The sequence below is a fragment of the Condylostylus longicornis genome, unplaced genomic scaffold (genome assembly GCF_029603195.1).
Source record: "Condylostylus longicornis isolate FDR11 unplaced genomic scaffold, ASM2960319v2 ptg000010l, whole genome shotgun sequence".
Classification (NCBI taxonomy): domain Eukaryota; kingdom Metazoa; phylum Arthropoda; class Insecta; order Diptera; family Dolichopodidae; genus Condylostylus; species Condylostylus longicornis.
The window spans coordinates 18,622,248-18,641,192 of record NW_026577979.1 but is presented as its reverse complement, the minus strand read 5'-3'; the positions used below and the strand labels follow the sequence as shown (position 1 = coordinate 18,641,192).

Sequence of the window (18,945 nt, the reverse complement as noted above, 5' to 3'; positions counted from 1 at the left end):
ACATTGTTTTTTTTCCATTATTTTAATTGTAGGGATTTGATTGTGAAAAATTGTATTTCTTTTTGATTGTATTAACACCACCAAAACAATATTTTTTAATTAGCTCATAAAAATGAATATATCGAATATATTGTAAATAATAAATAACTAATTTAGAAATGAATAAAGTTTAAATTTTTGTAAATTATTAAGTGGTTTCCTAATCTTATCTGTAGTTACGTGACAATAGAAACCTAATAAGAGCAACAAAAATTAGCTAATAAATTGATTTGGAATCTCATTGTGCTTTTCATAACATAAGTTTCCTTCCAAATTTTCAGATACAAAGCAATCGCAATATTGTAAGATGAGAAAATCAGTATTTTATTTTACGATATTTTTCTTGATCGTCAACGTTGTTGGACAACATGGACTTACGGATCAAGAAAAATGGAAGGTTTCTTTTAGTGATTTAAATATTACTATTCATATGGACGAAGAAGCACAATCAAAATTAAAAATTAATTTATTTGATGAGCAATTAAAGGGATCGAAATTTCGGTTAAAAAGCGAAAAAACTCACATTTCGACTGTTCCGGATGAATACATTCACCTGAATGGATCTTCTTGGGAAGGATATGTTTTGGTGAAAGGCGTGTTTTTGGGGAAAACAAAAATTTGTGTTGAATTGATATTATCAAATAATCAAAGCGAAATCTCATCAAATTGTCAGGATATAATAGTAATAAGAAAAATGAGAATAATTGATCACGTGTTTACAGGATCAGTTGCATTATTAGTTAGTTTATTATATATCAATTTCGGAGCAGCGTTAGATTTAAGTGTTCTCAAAGGTATCTTGAAAAAACCTGTTGGACCGGCAATTGGCTGTTTTTGTCAATTTATATTGATGCCTGTTATGAGCTACGCACTTGGATATGCTTTATTCGCAACCGATATTAATATGTGGTTGGGTCTGTTTTTCACAGGTGTATCGCCAGGTACAATCATATTAAAATGGTTAATTAGATTTTTAAAAAAAAATTTTTAATCCCATAAAATTTTTAAAAAGGTGGTGGAGCATCAAACATGTGGACGGTTATATTAAAAGGAAATATAAATCTCTCAATAGTAATGACAACTATTAGTAATTTGGGCGCATTTGCAATGATGCCACTATGGATTTTTACGCTTGGTAAAACAATATTCGACTATGGGGATTTAAAAATACCATACGATCGTATAGCTACTTTTGCTGTGTCTTTGGTTGTACCTCTATTAATAGGAATCGGCATACAAAAATTTTTACCAAGAATTGCTCGAGTGCTTTCTCGTCTTTTACGTCCTATCTCGGCAATTTTAATTATTTTCATTATTATTTTTGCTACTGTTACAAACTTATATTTATTTGAATTATTCTCTTGGCAGGTACGTAATCGTCTTATAACGAAAATATTTAACAGAAAAATATTGTTTTTTTATTATATAGATTGTAGTAGCTGGTTTAGGTCTACCGTGGTTAACTTATTGTTTAAGTTGGTGCGTGGCGAAATTGCTGAAACAAAATGATATAGATTGTTTAGCAATCGCTATAGAAGCTGGAATTCAAAACACTGGTAGTACCTGCTATATTATAATATATTTAAATTTTTTATCATTTTGTTCACACAGGGATTGCAATTTTTATGCTTCGTTTTTCACTCGGACAACCTGAAGCAGATTTAACGACAGTAATACCAGTTTCAGTTGCAATAATGACACCTATACCACTTTTTCTTTTATATTTAGTGCAAAAGGTAAGAAGTTGCAGAAGAAATGCGAAAGGATTGCAAGAAATAGAAAACGATAATGAATAAATCTAAAATTTAATTCGCTCTTTTAACAAAATTTGTAGTTTTTGGATAAGTACAAAACATTTCTTATGTTTTTTAAATGCATTTGACTAAAAATTTATAACAATATGTATTAGGCAATGCAATATAAATGTATACTTAATATTCTGGATAAAACTACAACTTTTGTGATAAGCCTGCAATATAAGCATAAAAATACGGTAATTGCAGTTATCAATAGAATATATAAAAAAGTTATAAAGCTGGTATATTGAATATTGTATCATATCATTAAATGTTGTTAAATTTTCAACACATATTATAAGGTTGCTAAATTTTCTATAGATATTTATTTTAAAAACTGAAAAATCTCACTGTATAATGAAAAATTTTAAAACACAGTCAAATATCGAATAGTTTTTTTGGGAAAATTTTCTGTAAATTTCAAATACATATGTATATACTTTTAATTAAAAACTATCCAAAATTTTTTTTCATTATTCAAAGATTTCGTATTACTAATTTATGTTCATTCTCATGTGATAATGTGATTTAAATTTCAAATATTATATAGTAAATTTTCTTGAATAAAAAATGATTTTTTAACTATTATTTAGTATGCTTAGTCTATAAACTAAATCTGTTTTTATCATTAACGATCTGACGAAATGACGAAATTTATAATTTTAATGCTAAGAAAAATACTTGTTAAAAACAATTGTTATGTATGTATAATATGTAATGTATCTAGATTATTAGTTAAGTGATAGGCTTGAATGTGTTGCACTTAATATTTGAATTTTAAAAACCTAAAATATGAATTAAAATAAGTGAATTTGTTTAAAATTCCAAACGAAATATTTTTACAAATATTTAAAATTTATTGTTTTTCTCTTGTTTTTGTATATGTACATATAAATTATTTGTTGAGATTTTTTAACTAAACTAAGGTAAAAATATATATTTTAACTTAGTCAATATATTTTTTTTATAGATTTTGTAAAAATCATAAAACTTTTTATAAGATTTTTATTTTAATAAAGAATTTTGTTTTTCGCAAGCACTCAAATTTCTAATTTTACTCAATAAAGGATTAAGGAATTTAATTTTGTACATAATGAGTTTTTAAGGTTTTATCTTCAGTTCTTTCTTTAAGAACATACTGCTTCTCTAGTTCTCTGACATATATTTGCGTAAAGTTATACAACAAATATTTCAAATTTGTTAATATTAAAAAACGTAAAAATACTTTTATATTAAAAGAGAAAAATGGAGCAAATTATAAGTAAAATTAATTAAACAAAAAAGCAATTCCAAAGCAAAATAAATAAATTATTGAATGAAACAAAATCAAATAGTAATGAAACAAAATAAATATGTTTTATACGCAGAATATAATTCTTAGGAAGACCCGCAGATAAGTAGGTTGAAATTCAGGCTGCCGAATAATACATATTTTAAACCTTTTAATTTTCAACCCAAATCACATGTTTATTCATATTTAAAAAAAATATTACTTCTTGTCTATTATTCATTTCAGTTTGTCTGGCCAAAACCATCAGAGGATTTAAATTCTAAAAAAATTTATTATTAATAAGGTAAAAATGCATGTTTTTTTCCTACAATTGTTACACTTTTTCTAGTGTAATTTATAGTTTATTGAATTGTAAAAAATAAGCGAATTAAATGCAACCAAAAAGTATTTTATTAGATATTAATATCTATAATGATCTGGTTTATATGGTCCTTCTTGTGGAATACCCAAGTATTTTGCTTGTTTCTCAGTTAGTTTTGTTAACTTTACACCTAATTTATCTAAGTGTAACCTTGCAACTTCTTCATCTAGTACTTTTGGTAAAACATGTACACCAATATCATATTGTCCAGGTTTTGTCCACAATTCGATTTGGGCCAAAACTTGATTTGTAAATGAATTTGACATAACAAAACTTGGATGACCATGCGCGCAACCTAAATTAACAAGGCGACCTTCAGCTAACAATATTATGTGCCTCCCATTTGATAATGTGTATCTATCCACTTGTGGCTTAACATTAACTTTTTCTTTGGCGTTTTCATTTAGCCAAGCAACATCAAGTTCGCAATCAAAGTGACCGATATTACATACAATTGAATCATCTTTCATATTGAGAAAATGTTCACCAAGTATAATCTGCTCACAACCTGTGGTTGTAACAAATATCATGGCCTCCTTACTGGCTTCTTCAATCGTTGTCACTTCGTACCCCTCCATAGCAGCTTGCAGAGCATTAATTGGATCGATTTCAGTAACTAAAACTCGGCCCCCAAAAGCACGCAACGATTGAGCACAACCTTTACCAACATCACCATAACCAGCCACACAACATACTTTACCGGCAATCATGACATCGGTGGCTCGTTTAATACCATCAATAAGAGATTCACGGCATCCGTACAAATTATCAAATTTACTCTAATAACATTGAAAAATATTTAATTAGTTTTAAAATACTTCTATTTTCTTATTTATAGTTATACCTTAGTAACTGAATCATTCACATTAATAGCAGGAACACCTAGTTTCCCATCCTTCATCATTTTGTATAAATTATGAACACCAGTTGTTGTTTCTTCGCTGAGACCTCTAATTTCCTTTAAGTACTGTGGAAATTTTTCATGAACTAAATTTGTAAGATCGCCACCATCATCTAGAATCATATTGAGTGGTTTCATATCTTTAAAAACAAGAGTTTGCTCAATACACCTGAATTAGTAAAAAAAGTTAAAAATGTTATTTTTGTGTTCAATAAATCTCTTACCACATGTATTCGTCATCGGTTTCACCCTTCCAAGCATAAACGGGGACGCCAGTGGCTAAATATAGAGTTGTTAAATAAATTGGTTAATTTTCTAAATAATTAATTGAATTTACCAGCGATAGCAGCAGCAGCATGGTCTTGTGTACTAAATATATTACAGCTTGACCACTGAACCTGAAACATTAATCAAAAAATTTTGATATCAATTCAAATTATTAAAGAAAATAAAAACTAACAATACGGAAATGTGGCCAAGTTTTTTTTAGTTTATAAGTATGTACATACTACCCGCATTACGTATTTAATAATTTTTTTTGTGGAAACTCTTATCTACATTTTGTCAGGAGGGTAGGTTTTGCCGAAATATACGCAAAATTCTTTTTTTAAATAAGAATCAAATGTAAAAAGACAAAATTAGGTATTTTGTGTGTTCATTTTCAATACGAGTTAAATTACAAAAATTTGACTGTGTACGTATGTACCTACATATTTTGTTATCTACCAACCATGGCATTTGACCCCAAAATGAGATAGAAGCTTTTTCTAATTTTCAATGTTACTGTGTGTATTTCAATGTTTAAATAATTATTTTTCGATATTAAAACCTTTGTCCCAAGTATTTTGAGCTTACCTCTGCTCCGAGTTCAATGAGGGTTTCAATTAAAACCGCAGTCTGGACCGTCATGTGAAGACACCCAGCAATTCTAGCTCCTTTCAATGGCTTGAGTGGACCATATTTTTGTCGGCATGCCATCAAACCGGGCATCTCATTTTCTGCGATAATAATAGCTTTCCGTCCCCATTCCGCTAATTTTATATCAGCTGCAAAAATATAATGTATTGCAAAAAAAGTGCAGTTACAGTTAATATAAATATAAAACTTAAATTAGCAAAATTTCGGTAAATATCTAGGTTCTAAGTATACTTTTATTTTAATCATAACCTGAATATTTCCTGTATATTAGCTACTTTATACGTATGTACACAGCACATTATATTAAAACTTACCAACTTTGTATTGCGGCTTAACCATTTTTATTCACCCAGCAGATGTAAGTAATTGAAATACAAAAATTATTTTAAGGTTCAGAAAAACCGCAAGTATGATATTTAATGCTCTGAACGGGGATAATCTCCACAAACTTCTAATTTTAAAATCTGTTTTACTTATCTATGCAGTAAAACACATTATAGAATTTATAAAATTGTATGTACATATGTATGTACATGTATTGTTAATAATTATGAAAACTATAAATAACAAAACAGAAAAATTACAATTTATTTTCTAAGTTTCACGTGTTATTTGCATATTGCCAGAATGACGAAATATTCAAGCATTCTTGTTAACTAAATGTGCAAAAATTCGATCAAAAATAGTAAAATATTTCAACATTGCAATACCTTAATGTAAGGCTACTTCACGAGACAAAAATTAAAAAAATAACCAAGTTAAAATTTAATTTCAGAAAAATCAGCTGTTTCTTAATTAAAAAAAATTAAAAAGGTGAATCCAATATAAAACTTTCACCCTTATACAAGTGAAAAAAACGAATATCAGCTAATTCCTTTAATAAAAAACAATAAGCCTCTAAGATAGTTTTAAAATAACTTGTTTAAAAAATTATTTTCTTTTATTCAAGTCATTTTTTGACAAGAAGAAAATAAAACAAGAGCGATATTCCTCTGCGAAGTGTCAAAATTCATATATAGTCGTATAAAGGGAACTGCTCAGAGTGAAGCAAAATTACCGCCGTGAATGGTATGGCTGTAAAGTAGTTAAAAATCGCATCTTACCGCTGACAGCTTTTTCTTGACGTCATATGTTTATATGTTTCCACGTAACCCAGCATTTACACGTACAAGTTACTTGCAAGAAAGTTGCAATACATACAAAAATTTTACTAACACATTGAAATATTTCTACTTGCTTGTTTACTTGCAGTTCAACTTGCAAGAAAATTTTGCTGCCAGTAATTTGAGCAAGTAATTTGACATATTGAGAAATTCACAAAAAAAATTTGTTGTTTTGATTTTTTTTTTTTTTTAATTTAAAATTTTTGAATTTTGTTTTGAAAAAATTAAACTTAGCAAACTTATGGTTTCTAAAATTTATAAACAATTATATATATTGCTAATTGTTTTCTTCTCAAAGACATTTTCAAAAATTAACTTGCTAAACGCCTACGTCATAATAGCAAGTAATTTGATATTTCGAAAAACTAATTGACAATTAATATTATACAAACTTGCTTGCAAGTAACTTGTATGTGTAAATGCTGGGTAAGTGCGACATGCAATATACTGAATATTTAATTTACTGTTTCGTTCTTGTTCTGTGTTAATTCTGGAATCGTCCGCCGTTGTCGCTCACCGTTTTGATTCTGTTTTTACACTAAAAGAACAGATTGAAATTTGTAATAGACTTGAAACTTTACATCAAAATTTAAAATTTACTACTTTCATTATAACAAAATTTTGATTCTAGGTTCTATCAAATAATTATGGCAGCCTGATAAGTAAACAATCATCCCAAATTTAACCTTTTATTTCTCTTATATGTAAACAGTACAAAAAAAGTCGCTCAGTTATATTGAGAATAATGACAACGTCGAAGCATATGAGAAAATAAATACGATTTGTCAAAAAACAATTTTTTTGAACAATAACACGTTCACGAGGCAAAACTTATATTTTTACTATTAATAATATAACTGAGATTTAATACGGTCTCGTGAGGGGACATATTATAAACCAATTTCTATTATTTGAAGTAATTTCAAAATGGTAAAAAGAAAAATTCCTGCTCGAAAACATCATGGAATTAGGGATCCTTTGAAGCAGCAAGCACAACAGTTAGACAGGTATTCAAAATTGAATATTTAGTATGAAGTGACAGAGAATTGTATTTAATAACGAAAAACATTTTAGAATAAAAGACAAAATCAATAATCCACCAAAACAAAATGAACAAGAAAAAATACCCTATAGCCTAGCGCAAATTATAAAAGGTAAAAAACAAGCTAAACGCGGGATAGTAAAGAAAAAATATAATATTGGAGTTGAGGACAAACCAAAACATATAAGAAACAAAATAAAACCTATTAAAAGATTACCTAACGAAGACGACGAAAATTATTTGAAAAGAATCAATCGTGCAACAACACAATCATTAAAAGAAGCTGAATATGAAATCAAATATGGTGTCGAAGTCCATAGAAACTCGAAAACAGGTGAAGTTACCGTAAAAAAAAAATCTAAAGAATCATTACAACCCCCAAATAAAAATAATAAAAAATATAAAAATGCCTTGGATCCAAAAGTTTCAAAGGAGTTGATAAAGCAAGTATTAAAAGAAGAGAAGTTAGAAGTAAATACAATTAAAATCTGTTATGAGCTTAAAACAATTAACATTTCTTAAATTATAGCATAAAAAAGAATTGTCAGAGTTTAAAACGGATTATATAAAATTTGGTGAAGTAGTTAATGCTCCACCTACATTTTCCGTAGTACCAAAAAAGGCAGAGAAAAGTGAAACTGTTCCAAGGGTAATAATTAATCACAATATTTTATCAAATTATTACCCATTTTTTTATATTTTAGCCTGGGAAAAGAGATTTGTTATTAAAGAGTGTAATAAATGAAAATACACTTGCAAAAAAACCAAAAATTAAAAAGAACATTAGTCCTAATTTTAAAGGAAAACGAAAAAACTTAACCCTTGCCGCACGAGACATGATAGAAAAAGAACGTTTTAAGACAATTGAGCTCTACAGAAAGTTGAAGAAAAACTAAACTCAACCAAAAAATTAAACTTGCCATGTAGCAAGTAGACCTACCTAAGTGCCTACTTAAAATTTGTAAATAAATTCATATCTGACGTAAACAATTTTGAATAAATAAAATAATTTGAAAGATATTTGTATTATGTATTTTCTTGTATAAAAAATTAACGACACTCGAATACACCCAAGTGTTTTTCGACTACCGCATGTGGTTGTCGAAGATCTTCAAAAGTATCTTCTGTGCCTAAGTAATCTGAGAAATCAATTATTTCGTCACGTCCAGTTAAAACATCCAACATAACATTGCTGTAGTAAACATAAATGTATTTAGTTAAAGTTTACATAAATTATATTGAAATAAAATAAGGAACATACCTTGATGGCAAAAAAGGTAATCTTCCAATTTTTTTTGCCGAAGCTATCTCCATCGACAACTTTAAGGGTGCGTGCAATCCATCACGATTCCTCAGTATTTGCATATTTATATTGTGATGATTCATATCGTAATCTTTTTGAGCTAGCTTTAATACATGATCGTTACTTGATTGAGAAAGAGCATTTTTTTGAGTTGGTCCCCCAGGATTGATGTTAATATCTAATTGGGTAGCCTTAGGTTGTTTGGAGTACAAAGCTAAATCCTGAAATAAATATATTATTTTTAACGTTTTCAAACTTTCTTAACGCAACTAAATACCATCTTCAAAATTCTTTAATTCACAAATCTAAATTAATTTATAGTAAGAGAAGCAATGACTTTTAAAAATAGTATATTATATTTGTAAAATTGTCTTTTTGACAGTTAACTTTATCGTAACGTCATTGATGAATTATAGGTTTGTTCAACAGACATATTAAACAATAATTATTCCAATAACCTAGTATAAGAGTTGTTCATGCCTCTTTTGAAAATCTTAATTTCTTACATATGATTTTGATTTAATTGTTCTAACTTTCAAAATTAAAAATACAAAATTAAATTTTAGGTGACCGAGGGTTTATGTATTTAAGTTATTGGTAAGCAAATTTATATAACATTCATTACTGTTTTACATTTTAATAATTTGTTCAATATGTCAACAAATTAGTGGTATGTATGCATGTTTAAAATATATGTAGCACAACTTTACAGCCTCGAACAAATGCGTAGATGATTTGTGCAGTTTTGTTACTTTTTCTGGTAGGTAGAATTAGTAATTCTGATTTATAACAGATGGAATTTTAACTTTTCTGTTATTTCGGCGTTCAATTTTTGAACTGTCTTTTTTTATTAGATTGATATTTAAACGCAAAAAAATTATGTGAAAAAAATGGTTATATCAAAAAGATAATGTTATGTTTTACTCAAATACTGGAAAAGACCGTCCCATTTACAAACTACGTAAAAACAAATCATAACCGTTTTCCAACGCTTTTATTTTTCTGTTTTAAAACCAGGGAAATTTTATAGTGTGAATTCATCTAAATGTGAAAAAAAAACTTTTAAATTTTACCACGAATAGCGCCTCTAATTCTTACTATTTTGTAAATATTTTGGCAACACTTAAGTGTTAAAAATCTCATTTGTTTCATATTTGTGTGTAAATGAAGGAAAACTTCGTTTAAAAATATAAATATTATTAAGAAATTTTAAAGAAAAATATAAATTTCTCATAATATAATATATTAAATCCCAATAAAGTTTTGTTTTATTACAAAAAGTGAAAAAATTTTCAATAACTATATTTATATTATTCGGTGTTGAATCATCACTTTTGTGCTTAAGCAACTTTTTATATTCATTTTACAAGTCCCAAAATAAGGTATTTAATATGAAAGATATATATATATTTTAATAATAAATAATAAAATTTGTTAAATAATAAAATATTAGTTTTAAATGTGTAAGAAAAAAAAAACATTTGCTAAAAGAAAATTAATGGCTAATTTGTATTTAACCAAGAGACAGGTTAAATTGCAAAAAGAAAAAAAGAAAAAAAAGAATCATAACCAGTCTTTTGTGTTAATTTACCTAGGTAATGTGTACGAATGAACGATTCTGAAAAGATTTAAAAAAAAATGAAATAAAAGCAACGTAAAGCTTTCGATTTTCATTTTTTTTATGATTATTTATTTTTTTTTACGTTCTTTAACTATTCTCCTTTAATATATAATAGTATAATAATTAATAACCTACAATATAATATAGAGTTTGTATATATGCTCATATATATAAATACATAATTTATTCATTACATTATTATTAACCTTCACCTCTTCTGGTCTTCTCTATGTTCAATTACATATACATATATTATGTATATGGAATAAAAGAAATATACCTGGATAAATATAGTTACCTATCTATACTTAAGTGAGAATAGATTACCTATACCTATTAAATGGTTATTTTGTATTTCGAATTGACAGTTTGCTTGATAAAATAATTTTCAAAAATCATTTAAAATTATTTTTTTACAATGTTAGTAAAATTTATTACATCAATTGGAGTGTAACTATTATTGAGTGCTTATTTCATTATTATGAAATTTTTTCTGAGTAATCGCTGAAATATGGCTCTAAAACAAAAGGTAACAACTACAATTATAAGTACATATCTAGTAGGTTAAAATTAACAATAACGATAACGAATATAGAATTAAAGAAAATTTCAATTTATTTCAATATTTTTAATAGAACTTCAATCTTTAATGGTGTCTTTGTTTACGGTGTAAGTAGACGTTTACACCTAATGAGTAAAAAATTTTAAAAATGTTAGGTATTTATATATACGAGTACATACTTAAATAATTACATACCTACATGTGTACATTTATTATAAATTCAAATAAAACACTTTTATAATTTTTTATTTTATTTTCTTTTTAAATTTACTAATTTTATTACGTTTAATATAAACTACTATTTTAGTTCTGTATTCTTTAAGTTACTTTAACTAGGCATACATACTTAAATTATTATATTTGTGTATTGTTTTCTTTTTCTAAGGTTATTCTACTTTTAACGTTATTCATTCACTGTCAAAGTACAATACGTGACGTCATACCTATTTTGATATTGTTAATAATATATTTTTCGAGCTATAAAAATAAATAGTCATATAGATCAATCACATTTCAAAATTAACCGGATTGAGCACAATCCTTATACTTAAACAGCGATTAAGAAATTAGATCAGCTTAAGATTTCTAGGTATTTATTCTAAATATTACATAGTTTTGATACTTCAATTACCTACTGTGCAATGCAAAATTTGCAATATAACAATTGTATTATTTAATTTTTGGGCTTTATTACTTTGTTAGATAATTATTTCATATTAATATGTTAGTTACAATAATTGCTAGTTTGATGCCCTTTATGTTAAAATAAATTTTGCATTCTCTATAGCTTAGACTACATTCAAAATATAAATTTAGTTAATCTCACTTCACTTCCAAAAAACTATGAAGCTAACTTACATAAGTTTAATTAATTAATTCTTGGAAATTCAAAATGTTTTTTTATATAGATTCAACGAAATTCTCTGAATGAATAATAAAAGATTGAATGTTTTATAAAAAAATTGTGTAAGGCACATTTACATTATTGTAATGGGTATTAATTATGAATTTCAGACTTTAATAAAAGTTAAACCTTTTAAAGTTAAAAATATTAATTTGAAATTTTACGTTCCAATCATAATATTTGGATTTGTTGCCCATTGTTTACGAAAAAGCAACAATTTCAGAAGACATCTTCAATTTTGTTTAATAAGTTTTATATCATAAAATTTTGTTAGAAATCATTCAATCTAAAGTATTTTTTTAATTCGCAAATTTGAATAGGCTACTTAGGAATTACTTTTAGGGACTTGGAGCAATAGAAAAACAATCAACTTTTGCTTAATCCAGTTTGGCATTTTTGTAGTGTTCAGTAATTTTGATGACATTATTGACAAGTTCTCAAGAGTTTTTACAATTTTTTTTCAACGTGGTTTGAAAATCGGTTTCGAACTTTAATCTGTTTTTCGAAATCGTTTATTTTAAGTTCTTCAATTATTTTGTATAGGTCTGTAAATGTATGTATGTTGCATTCAAAAAACATTGTTATTTTCAAAGATTTTCCAATCTCCTATTTGTATAAATTTTACTTCCACGTTCCACGCAAGTATCTGTGTACATAGTTACCGTTTCTATGCTATTTATTTAAAATATTTTGTTAAGCAAATTTTTTTTTTAACTTAATCGATCTCTTGTTAAAAAAAATAATAAAGTGGATTCGTATTGATGTTATTAATTTATCAATTATGTATTTTCAAGTTAAAGAACTAAATTGAATTCTGCTTGAAGAATTTTTTTATATTACGAAATGGTAGTTATAATAAATACAATAATAATTGTAATTAAATTTAAATGGTTTACTTTTGTAATGAAAAACATTGTCTGAGAATGCCTTTGAAAATTTGCTCTTGTTTTGTATTTTTTTGTTTTATAATTACAACTCAAAATTGATAAATAAATATACATATTTATTGAAAAAATAGTTCAAAATAATTATTTAAAATTAAAATCTATAAATATGAAAGATTTTACCAAATATTGTAACTTTTATGTTAAAAGCATTGGTTGACTTCTTAAGTGTTAATCAATAAAAAAAATTGTATTGTACTTTGTTGCATTTATATACACAATATTTTTTCTTAGTGTAACTATTTTTGAATTGAACCGTATTTCGAATTTGGTATAAAATCGTATTTCGAATGTCTTTTTGGTATTAAGTTACAATTTTTACATAATATGTATAAGTAATTTATAGTATAGTTAATATCTAATTTATATATATGTATAGTATCTTATAAGTATGCGAAAAAAATAAATAATTAATTTTCTCGTGATGGAAAACTATGAATTTTTTAAATATTTGTAATTATGATTAACCGATAATTTATAGAGATAAAATGCAATATAGAGAGATAAAATGCAAAAAAAATTTATTTTTAAATCATTAAACAATAGTTTGATAACAAACGGCAATCCAGCATAATAATGTACTTGCATTAACGTAAATATTATATAACGTATGTATACTTGAGTGTGTACATAAGAAAAGAGCGGATGTTCCTTATAGAGAAATCAAATATCCATGAAGTAAATTGTGTTACTTAAGTATTAAAAAAGAAAAATAAATATGGTACGTGAGCGGAAATTATAAAATATGACTCAGAACCAAGCTAGTTAGTTAACTAGTTACTATTACCTATCTTTTTGTTTTTAGTGTAGGCGTCGCTAAAAGTGCAACATCTCAAAGAGTTATTTGTCTTTTATTATTATTTTAAATTTTCCTTTCCAAATACCCAAAAAAGAAACTACAAACAATTTTTTTTTCTCATTTTTATTTATATTTCATTTTTTCTTGTTATATCATGGTAATAAACATAATAATATAGAAGAAAATAAAATTTATATTAAAATTTTAAATTTTCTTTTATTTTTAGAGCAATATTTCACACATATATGCCAAAATGCCATCAACTGGACCAGTTTATCAGCCCACTACTGTTTCTTATGAAACACGTCCAAGTGGGCTTTTAGCACAAACTGCATCTGTATCTCCAATGAAAATATTAAGAAAACCAATGGCACAAATAGCATTATTAGTATTTGCATTACTATCAATTGCAGCTGGTATTGCAATGATAGCAGATGGAGCTGCTGATTATGCTGATACAGAAGAACATAAAGAAGAATTAGGTTTTAAAACAAATGAAACATCTGAAGGTATAGACATTGGAGTAGTTGTTGGTGGTGTATTAATAACAATTATTGGATTTTGTTTGCTTGGTAGGTACAAAAATGATTTCTTTAAATAATTTATAAAATAATGAATTCGCATAATAAATATTATATTTTCATTAACAATTCAAAGCCTAAATTAAATTATATATACATATGTAGATTGTACATTATGATGTTTTTTTTAAAGGCTTTATTCATTGCTTTTAAATTTTAGTTATGAAAGTGTTCGCTTCTAGCATAAAATTGTTTTTTTTTTTTTAAGGTTTTTACCTCAAAATAGCAGACTGGAGACGTAATTGTGTATGTCCATGTTACATCAGCAAAAAACAAGGTCTTGCACGCCAATTACAATGTTCTAGTGGTTATGCAATTAAATCCATCCAAATAATGCCATTAAATCCATCCACAGATCCATTGGTATCACATACACAATATGCACCTGTATCAGAATTACCAAGACCTGATGATGAAGAAAGAAGAAATCTAATGCCAGATAATAAGGATTGGTAAATTATTAATTTTTGTCTTGAAAATTTGTTTATCTTTCTTTTTTCAATTTTCGGATACCAACTTATACATCTATAATGTTATTTTCTTTTCTTTTTACATATCATGTAAAACACGCAACATTAGTTTAAGTAGTGCAGAAGAATCTGATCGTATGTTAGATTCCGATCCCAGAATTGTATTACGTCCAACTGGTGGTGATGTTGAAGAAGCTTAAATTTAATTTTCTTTTTGGATTTTTATTTTAAAATTCTTTTAAAAGAAAACTATCAGATTACTATTGAAAAAAGTTTACACATTATGTTAGACTTAATGTCGTTATGATGATATTATAATTTATTTGTTTTTTTTTACACCAATGGTTTATTGACTCGGGACAATTTCGAAAATCGAAAAAATATGTATTCAAATTTAGGACCTAGCTTTAAGTTTAAGAATATTATCAAAATATCTGATATTAAATCAAATACATGATATACCATATACAAATAAATGATATACCATTTTACACTTACAATTTACTAGTGTATTATTAGGTATATACGTGAAAGTGTATTAAAACTGTGTGACCAAAAGTATTTTTCCCTATTGTTATAATTTGGAATTTTTTTAAATTTACAAAATCTCTGTTTCAAAACCTGGTTTTTTGCTTTATCTTTAATACCCAAAAAGCCAGTCATGTTATTTGAATTATTTTGTTTAAAGTAAAATTTATTACTTCACAAAAAACATTTGGGTATTAAATTTTTATAATAATTTCTGGCTATTTACAATTTAATCTTACAGTAGCTAAATAAACTTAGAAAGTTAGTTATCCATAATCTCAGACGATTAAGAATTTTGGTTGAACGAATTTTCGTCTTTGAATATTCGCTAATTAATATAAAATTTTATCAAACAGATTCTTAAATAATATTGGGATTGTTTGTCATTGCAGATATTTCTAATATTGTATATTTTATATTCTTAATATTATCGCTACATAAATGCTATTAGGAATATTGTGTATATATTATCCCTGACTTCAAACTTGCATAAATACGGTAATACGATAATACACTTTTAACAATGACAACTTATAAGTTAAATTGTATAAGTTAAATGCAGTATTATTTCAATTTCGAAGTCTAAATAATACTCATAAACATAAAGGGTTGTTTCACAAAAATCTATCTTTGAAAAAGATGTTAAAATATTAAATTTGTTTTTATATTGAACTTTGATCCAAATTTCTTATTTTAAAATATTTTGTGTTTTAAGACTAAAACGGAAAATAATTATTTATAATATTGTACGAATAGTATAAGTTTAAGTTTAAAAGCTTTAGGTTGAAATTTTGAATGAGCTCAGAGAGTTTTTCGGCTTTTTGATAAAGCATTTTAAATTGCATTTTAGAGTAAAAAAAAAATAATTATGTATTTATTATTAAAAAAAAATTGCAAATAGAATTTTGAATTCTACTTTTTCATTTATGTTTATACGTACTATTCATAAACATATTATATACATATATATATATATATATATATATATATTTTTTTTTCTTTTTAAATTTAACGCAATTTGGAAATCCGAATCTTAATAATATTTGCTTTTAAAAAATGTTCAAATGAGCGCATTATTACTTGATTATTATTATATTTAATGACAGAATCTCAAAACATGCAAAATATTTTTTATTAAAATTATTTTAAACCATTAATTATTATAATAAATATGTATTTAAATTATTTTAAGTTTTCATTTTCTTATAAACTATATTTTATGTTATAAGCATTTTTATAATACATACTTTATTTGTAAAGTAAAATATATAATATTAAAATATGTAAATAGAATTTTATAGTATAAAAAATCGAATCATTTCAATAAAAAAATGTATTTTATTAACTATTTAAAGTTATTAAGACAATTTAAGGGAAATTTATTAAACAAAAATTAATACATATTTTATGAAATTCTCTACTAAAAAAATTTTGTTATTATAAATATTCTTATATATACATATTGTGGAAAATTCAACAAATCTTCTTGATATATAATCAAAAATTAAAATTACAGCTGAGGAAAAACTTTGTGTATAAAATTCTAATTTTAATATTTAAAGACTTCAAGGCAAAATTCATAATAATTAGTTAATTGTGGACCTTTTTAAAAGTATCACCATTGACGATGCACACATGTAACCAATGTGTATTGTAATTGTTTTCTAATTGGAAAAATTAGAAAACAAAAATATTTATGATTCAAAGAAAAATATATATATACAAATAAGCCAAAACTTTTTTTAATTTGTAAAACACAGCAAAAGAGAATTGGCAAATCTATCTTTCGTATTATAACGTAGATGATACAATACCAAAAAACTAATGCTTATATGAATTTCTTATTACAACATCACTTGTAAAAATTCACTTATTTAACTGATTTTACTGTATCCCAAAAATGTTTCTTTACTCAATTTTGTTTTAATTCAATAGTGATAATGATAAGAAAAAAAAAATGCGGCCAATATGTATTTCATTTAATTGAGTAATAAGATTTTATAACTTTATTAATAAAATTTTCTTTTGAAATTTTTTGCTTAATGATAAAAACGACATTTGTACCGATAATTAAGCTATAGTTATCTTACATAAGTTTTAAGTTAAAAAATTTAATATACATTAATGTAATGTATGTTCTTATGTAAAAATTCAAAATTATTATGATATTTATTTTAAATATTTTGTAAGCCAATGCAAATTAGAAACTTACATAAAAAAACCTCTTTAATGGAAAAATTAATAGGTATGAGGGGGAAATAATAAGAAAGTATTAACGTTGAAGAAATACAATGATATTAAGGTCCATATTGATTGCTCTACTAAACACATATATTCGATAATATCAAATAAATTAATTTATAATTTAGCTCATCTGGAAACAACATTTTTAAATTTGTTTCTCATTTTATAATCAGTTCAATGCAATATTATTTTTTACCATTTTATTCAGTATTTTTTTTATTACTTTTGTTTGTACTTAATTTTTTTTTATTCTAAATTTAAAATATTCGAACTGCGTTAAATAATAAAAAATGTACCTAAATTAATGTAAAAATAATAAAATCATATTATAATTAACTATAAAATATATCAAGAACGAATAATATAAAATATAGCTAGACTATTTTTTCATTATGGCAAAAAAATACAAAAAAAAAAAAACAAAACATATTAATTTAGAAAATAAATTTATTACTAAAAAATATAATAATACATACATATAAGAAAAAAAAATTAAAAATAGTGATTTATAGTATAAAAAATTTAATGAAATAAGTCAAAAAAAAAAATCAAAACTTCATAATCAACGACCATGTCGATAAATATATGTAGAAAAGACATAAAAAATGAATGTTTTAATTTAAATAAAAAAAAAATCTAACTAAATCAAATATGCCGGCAAGCACACTTATTATTTATAAATTTCAAATTATTTAAAAGCTCTTTTATTAAATTTTATTAAAACATTCTTGAAATAATCCATTCATATTCTTTTTAGAACACATCAATGGGATAATATTCGAAATTGCATTTTTGAATAGTATCCCATTACTACAAAAGAATATGGGTAAATTAATATCTTCACAATTTTTTATATAATAAAAATTGTTATGTGCAATAAAGAAAAAAACTAAATTAAAAACTTGCTCATAGTTTTCTCATACTAAGAAAAATTGTTTTATATATTTAGCATTTGCTTAACTTTTTTATTTTATAAAATCTGTTGATTTATACCACATTTAATTAAATAATTTAAAAAAAAGGATAAATAATCCTTCGCTCAATAATAATTACATATGACTTTGCATTTTCCTATAAACGTTTAAACATTTGTTTAATATTTAATTGATATTATTTACGAGCTCTTTAACTATATAGAATTTAATTTTAATAAATTGAAATATTGTAAAAAAAATTGATTGATTTTTAAATATATGTAGGTGTATATTGTAATTGTATATTTCAACAATATTATATAATTTTTTGTAGTACTAATTGGAGTAAATATTTTTAAAACATTTGGTTCCGCAAAAGTTCAATCTTATTATAATTATTATGTATTATAATAAAAGTCCCATTGTTGTATGATTGTTTGTAGGTCACACTTTTTAAATGGCTATATAAAGTGATAATGACTAAATTTAGAAAGTTTTGGTTAAACTATAAGGTGCAGCTGTTCGTGACGTGACGTAAAGTATATTTTACACTTATAATCAACT

General features: G+C 25.1%; 5 protein-coding genes across 6 annotated transcripts; 3 read left to right on the top strand and 2 right to left on the bottom strand.

The window, feature by feature from the left end:
- The first annotated feature begins 13 nt into the window (after window positions 1–13).
- LOC129618853 (ileal sodium/bile acid cotransporter-like) lies at window positions 14–2,871 on the top strand. Its single transcript, XM_055533875.1, has 4 exons — window positions 14–980; window positions 1,052–1,407; window positions 1,469–1,595; window positions 1,651–2,871. The coding sequence occupies exons 1-4, from the start codon at window positions 347–349 to the stop codon at window positions 1,833–1,835; spliced, it is 1,302 nt and encodes a 433-aa protein (XP_055389850.1). The 5' UTR covers window positions 14–346; the 3' UTR covers window positions 1,836–2,871.
- A 622-nt stretch (window positions 2,872–3,493) lies between these two features.
- On the bottom strand, window positions 3,494–5,844 carry LOC129618765 (adenosylhomocysteinase). Its single transcript, XM_055533736.1, has 6 exons — window positions 5,621–5,844; window positions 5,244–5,434; window positions 4,726–4,786; window positions 4,613–4,667; window positions 4,332–4,557; window positions 3,494–4,266 (listed from the first exon to the last, which is right to left on the bottom strand). Exons 1-6 carry the CDS (start codon window positions 5,643–5,645, stop codon window positions 3,526–3,528), a joined length of 1,299 nt encoding a protein of 432 aa, XP_055389711.1. The 5' UTR covers window positions 5,646–5,844; the 3' UTR covers window positions 3,494–3,525.
- Window positions 5,845–7,194: 1,350 nt separating this feature from the next.
- LOC129619012 (coiled-coil domain-containing protein 137) lies at window positions 7,195–8,531 on the top strand. Its single transcript, XM_055534056.1, has 4 exons — window positions 7,195–7,476; window positions 7,544–7,982; window positions 8,041–8,160; window positions 8,216–8,531. Exons 1-4 carry the CDS (start codon window positions 7,397–7,399, stop codon window positions 8,405–8,407), a joined length of 831 nt encoding a protein of 276 aa, XP_055390031.1. The 5' UTR covers window positions 7,195–7,396; the 3' UTR covers window positions 8,408–8,531.
- LOC129619013 (proteasome maturation protein) lies at window positions 8,521–9,206 on the bottom strand. The gene is made up of 3 exons (XM_055534057.1): window positions 9,092–9,206; window positions 8,773–9,035; window positions 8,521–8,703 (listed from the first exon to the last, which is right to left on the bottom strand). The coding sequence occupies exons 1-3, from the start codon at window positions 9,092–9,094 to the stop codon at window positions 8,562–8,564; spliced, it is 408 nt and encodes a 135-aa protein (XP_055390032.1). The 5' UTR covers window positions 9,095–9,206; the 3' UTR covers window positions 8,521–8,561.
- Window positions 9,207–9,972: 766 nt separating this feature from the next.
- On the top strand, window positions 9,973–16,182 carry LOC129618989 (uncharacterized). Of its 2 annotated transcripts, none has more exons than XM_055534034.1 (4): window positions 9,973–10,196; window positions 13,871–14,216; window positions 14,434–14,677; window positions 14,805–16,180. In XM_055534034.1, the coding sequence occupies exons 2-4, from the start codon at window positions 13,898–13,900 to the stop codon at window positions 14,893–14,895; spliced, it is 654 nt and encodes a 217-aa protein (XP_055390009.1). In that variant the 5' UTR covers window positions 9,973–10,196; window positions 13,871–13,897; the 3' UTR covers window positions 14,896–16,180. The 2 variants fall into 2 exon arrangements, with proteins under 2 accessions (XP_055390009.1, XP_055390008.1); XM_055534033.1 differs by lacking the exon at window positions 9,973–10,196 and adding an exon at window positions 10,809–10,964 and having other exon boundaries at window positions 14,805–16,182.
- The last annotated feature ends 2,763 nt before the right edge of the window (window positions 16,183–18,945 follow it).

Bases quoted from the DNA above. Each gene is read 5' to 3' on its own strand.
- LOC129618989 (XM_055534033.1), top strand. The intron at 14,217-14,433 runs GTAGGTACAAAA...TTTTTTTTTAAG, and splicing joins TATTGGATTTTGTTTGCTTG to GTTTTTACCTCAAAATAGCA. The intron at 14,678-14,804 runs GTAAATTATTAA...ACGCAACATTAG, and splicing joins ATGCCAGATAATAAGGATTG to TTTAAGTAGTGCAGAAGAAT.
- LOC129619013 (XM_055534057.1), bottom strand. The intron at 8,704-8,772 runs GTATGTTCCTTA...TGTTTACTACAG, and splicing joins TTACCTTTTTTGCCATCAAG to CAATGTTATGTTGGATGTTT.
- LOC129618853 (XM_055533875.1), top strand. From the start codon at position 347: ATGAGAAAATCAGTATTTTATTTTACGATATTTTTCTTGATCGTCAAC. The intron at 981-1,051 runs GTACAATCATAT...ATTTTTAAAAAG, and splicing joins TTTCACAGGTGTATCGCCAG to GTGGTGGAGCATCAAACATG. The intron at 1,596-1,650 runs GTAGTACCTGCT...TTGTTCACACAG, and splicing joins AGCTGGAATTCAAAACACTG to GGATTGCAATTTTTATGCTT.
- LOC129619012 (XM_055534056.1), top strand. From the start codon at position 7,397: ATGGTAAAAAGAAAAATTCCTGCTCGAAAACATCATGGAATTAGGGAT. The intron at 7,477-7,543 runs GTATTCAAAATT...AAAACATTTTAG, and splicing joins CAAGCACAACAGTTAGACAG to AATAAAAGACAAAATCAATA. The intron at 7,983-8,040 runs GTAAATACAATT...CTTAAATTATAG, and splicing joins TAAAAGAAGAGAAGTTAGAA to CATAAAAAAGAATTGTCAGA.
- LOC129618765 (XM_055533736.1), bottom strand. From the start codon at position 5,645: ATGGTTAAGCCGCAATACAAAGTTG. The intron at 4,558-4,612 runs GTAAGAGATTTA...TTACTAATTCAG, and splicing joins ACCGATGACGAATACATGTG to GTGTATTGAGCAAACTCTTG. The intron at 4,267-4,331 runs GTATAACTATAA...CAATGTTATTAG, and splicing joins TGAATGATTCAGTTACTAAG to AGTAAATTTGATAATTTGTA.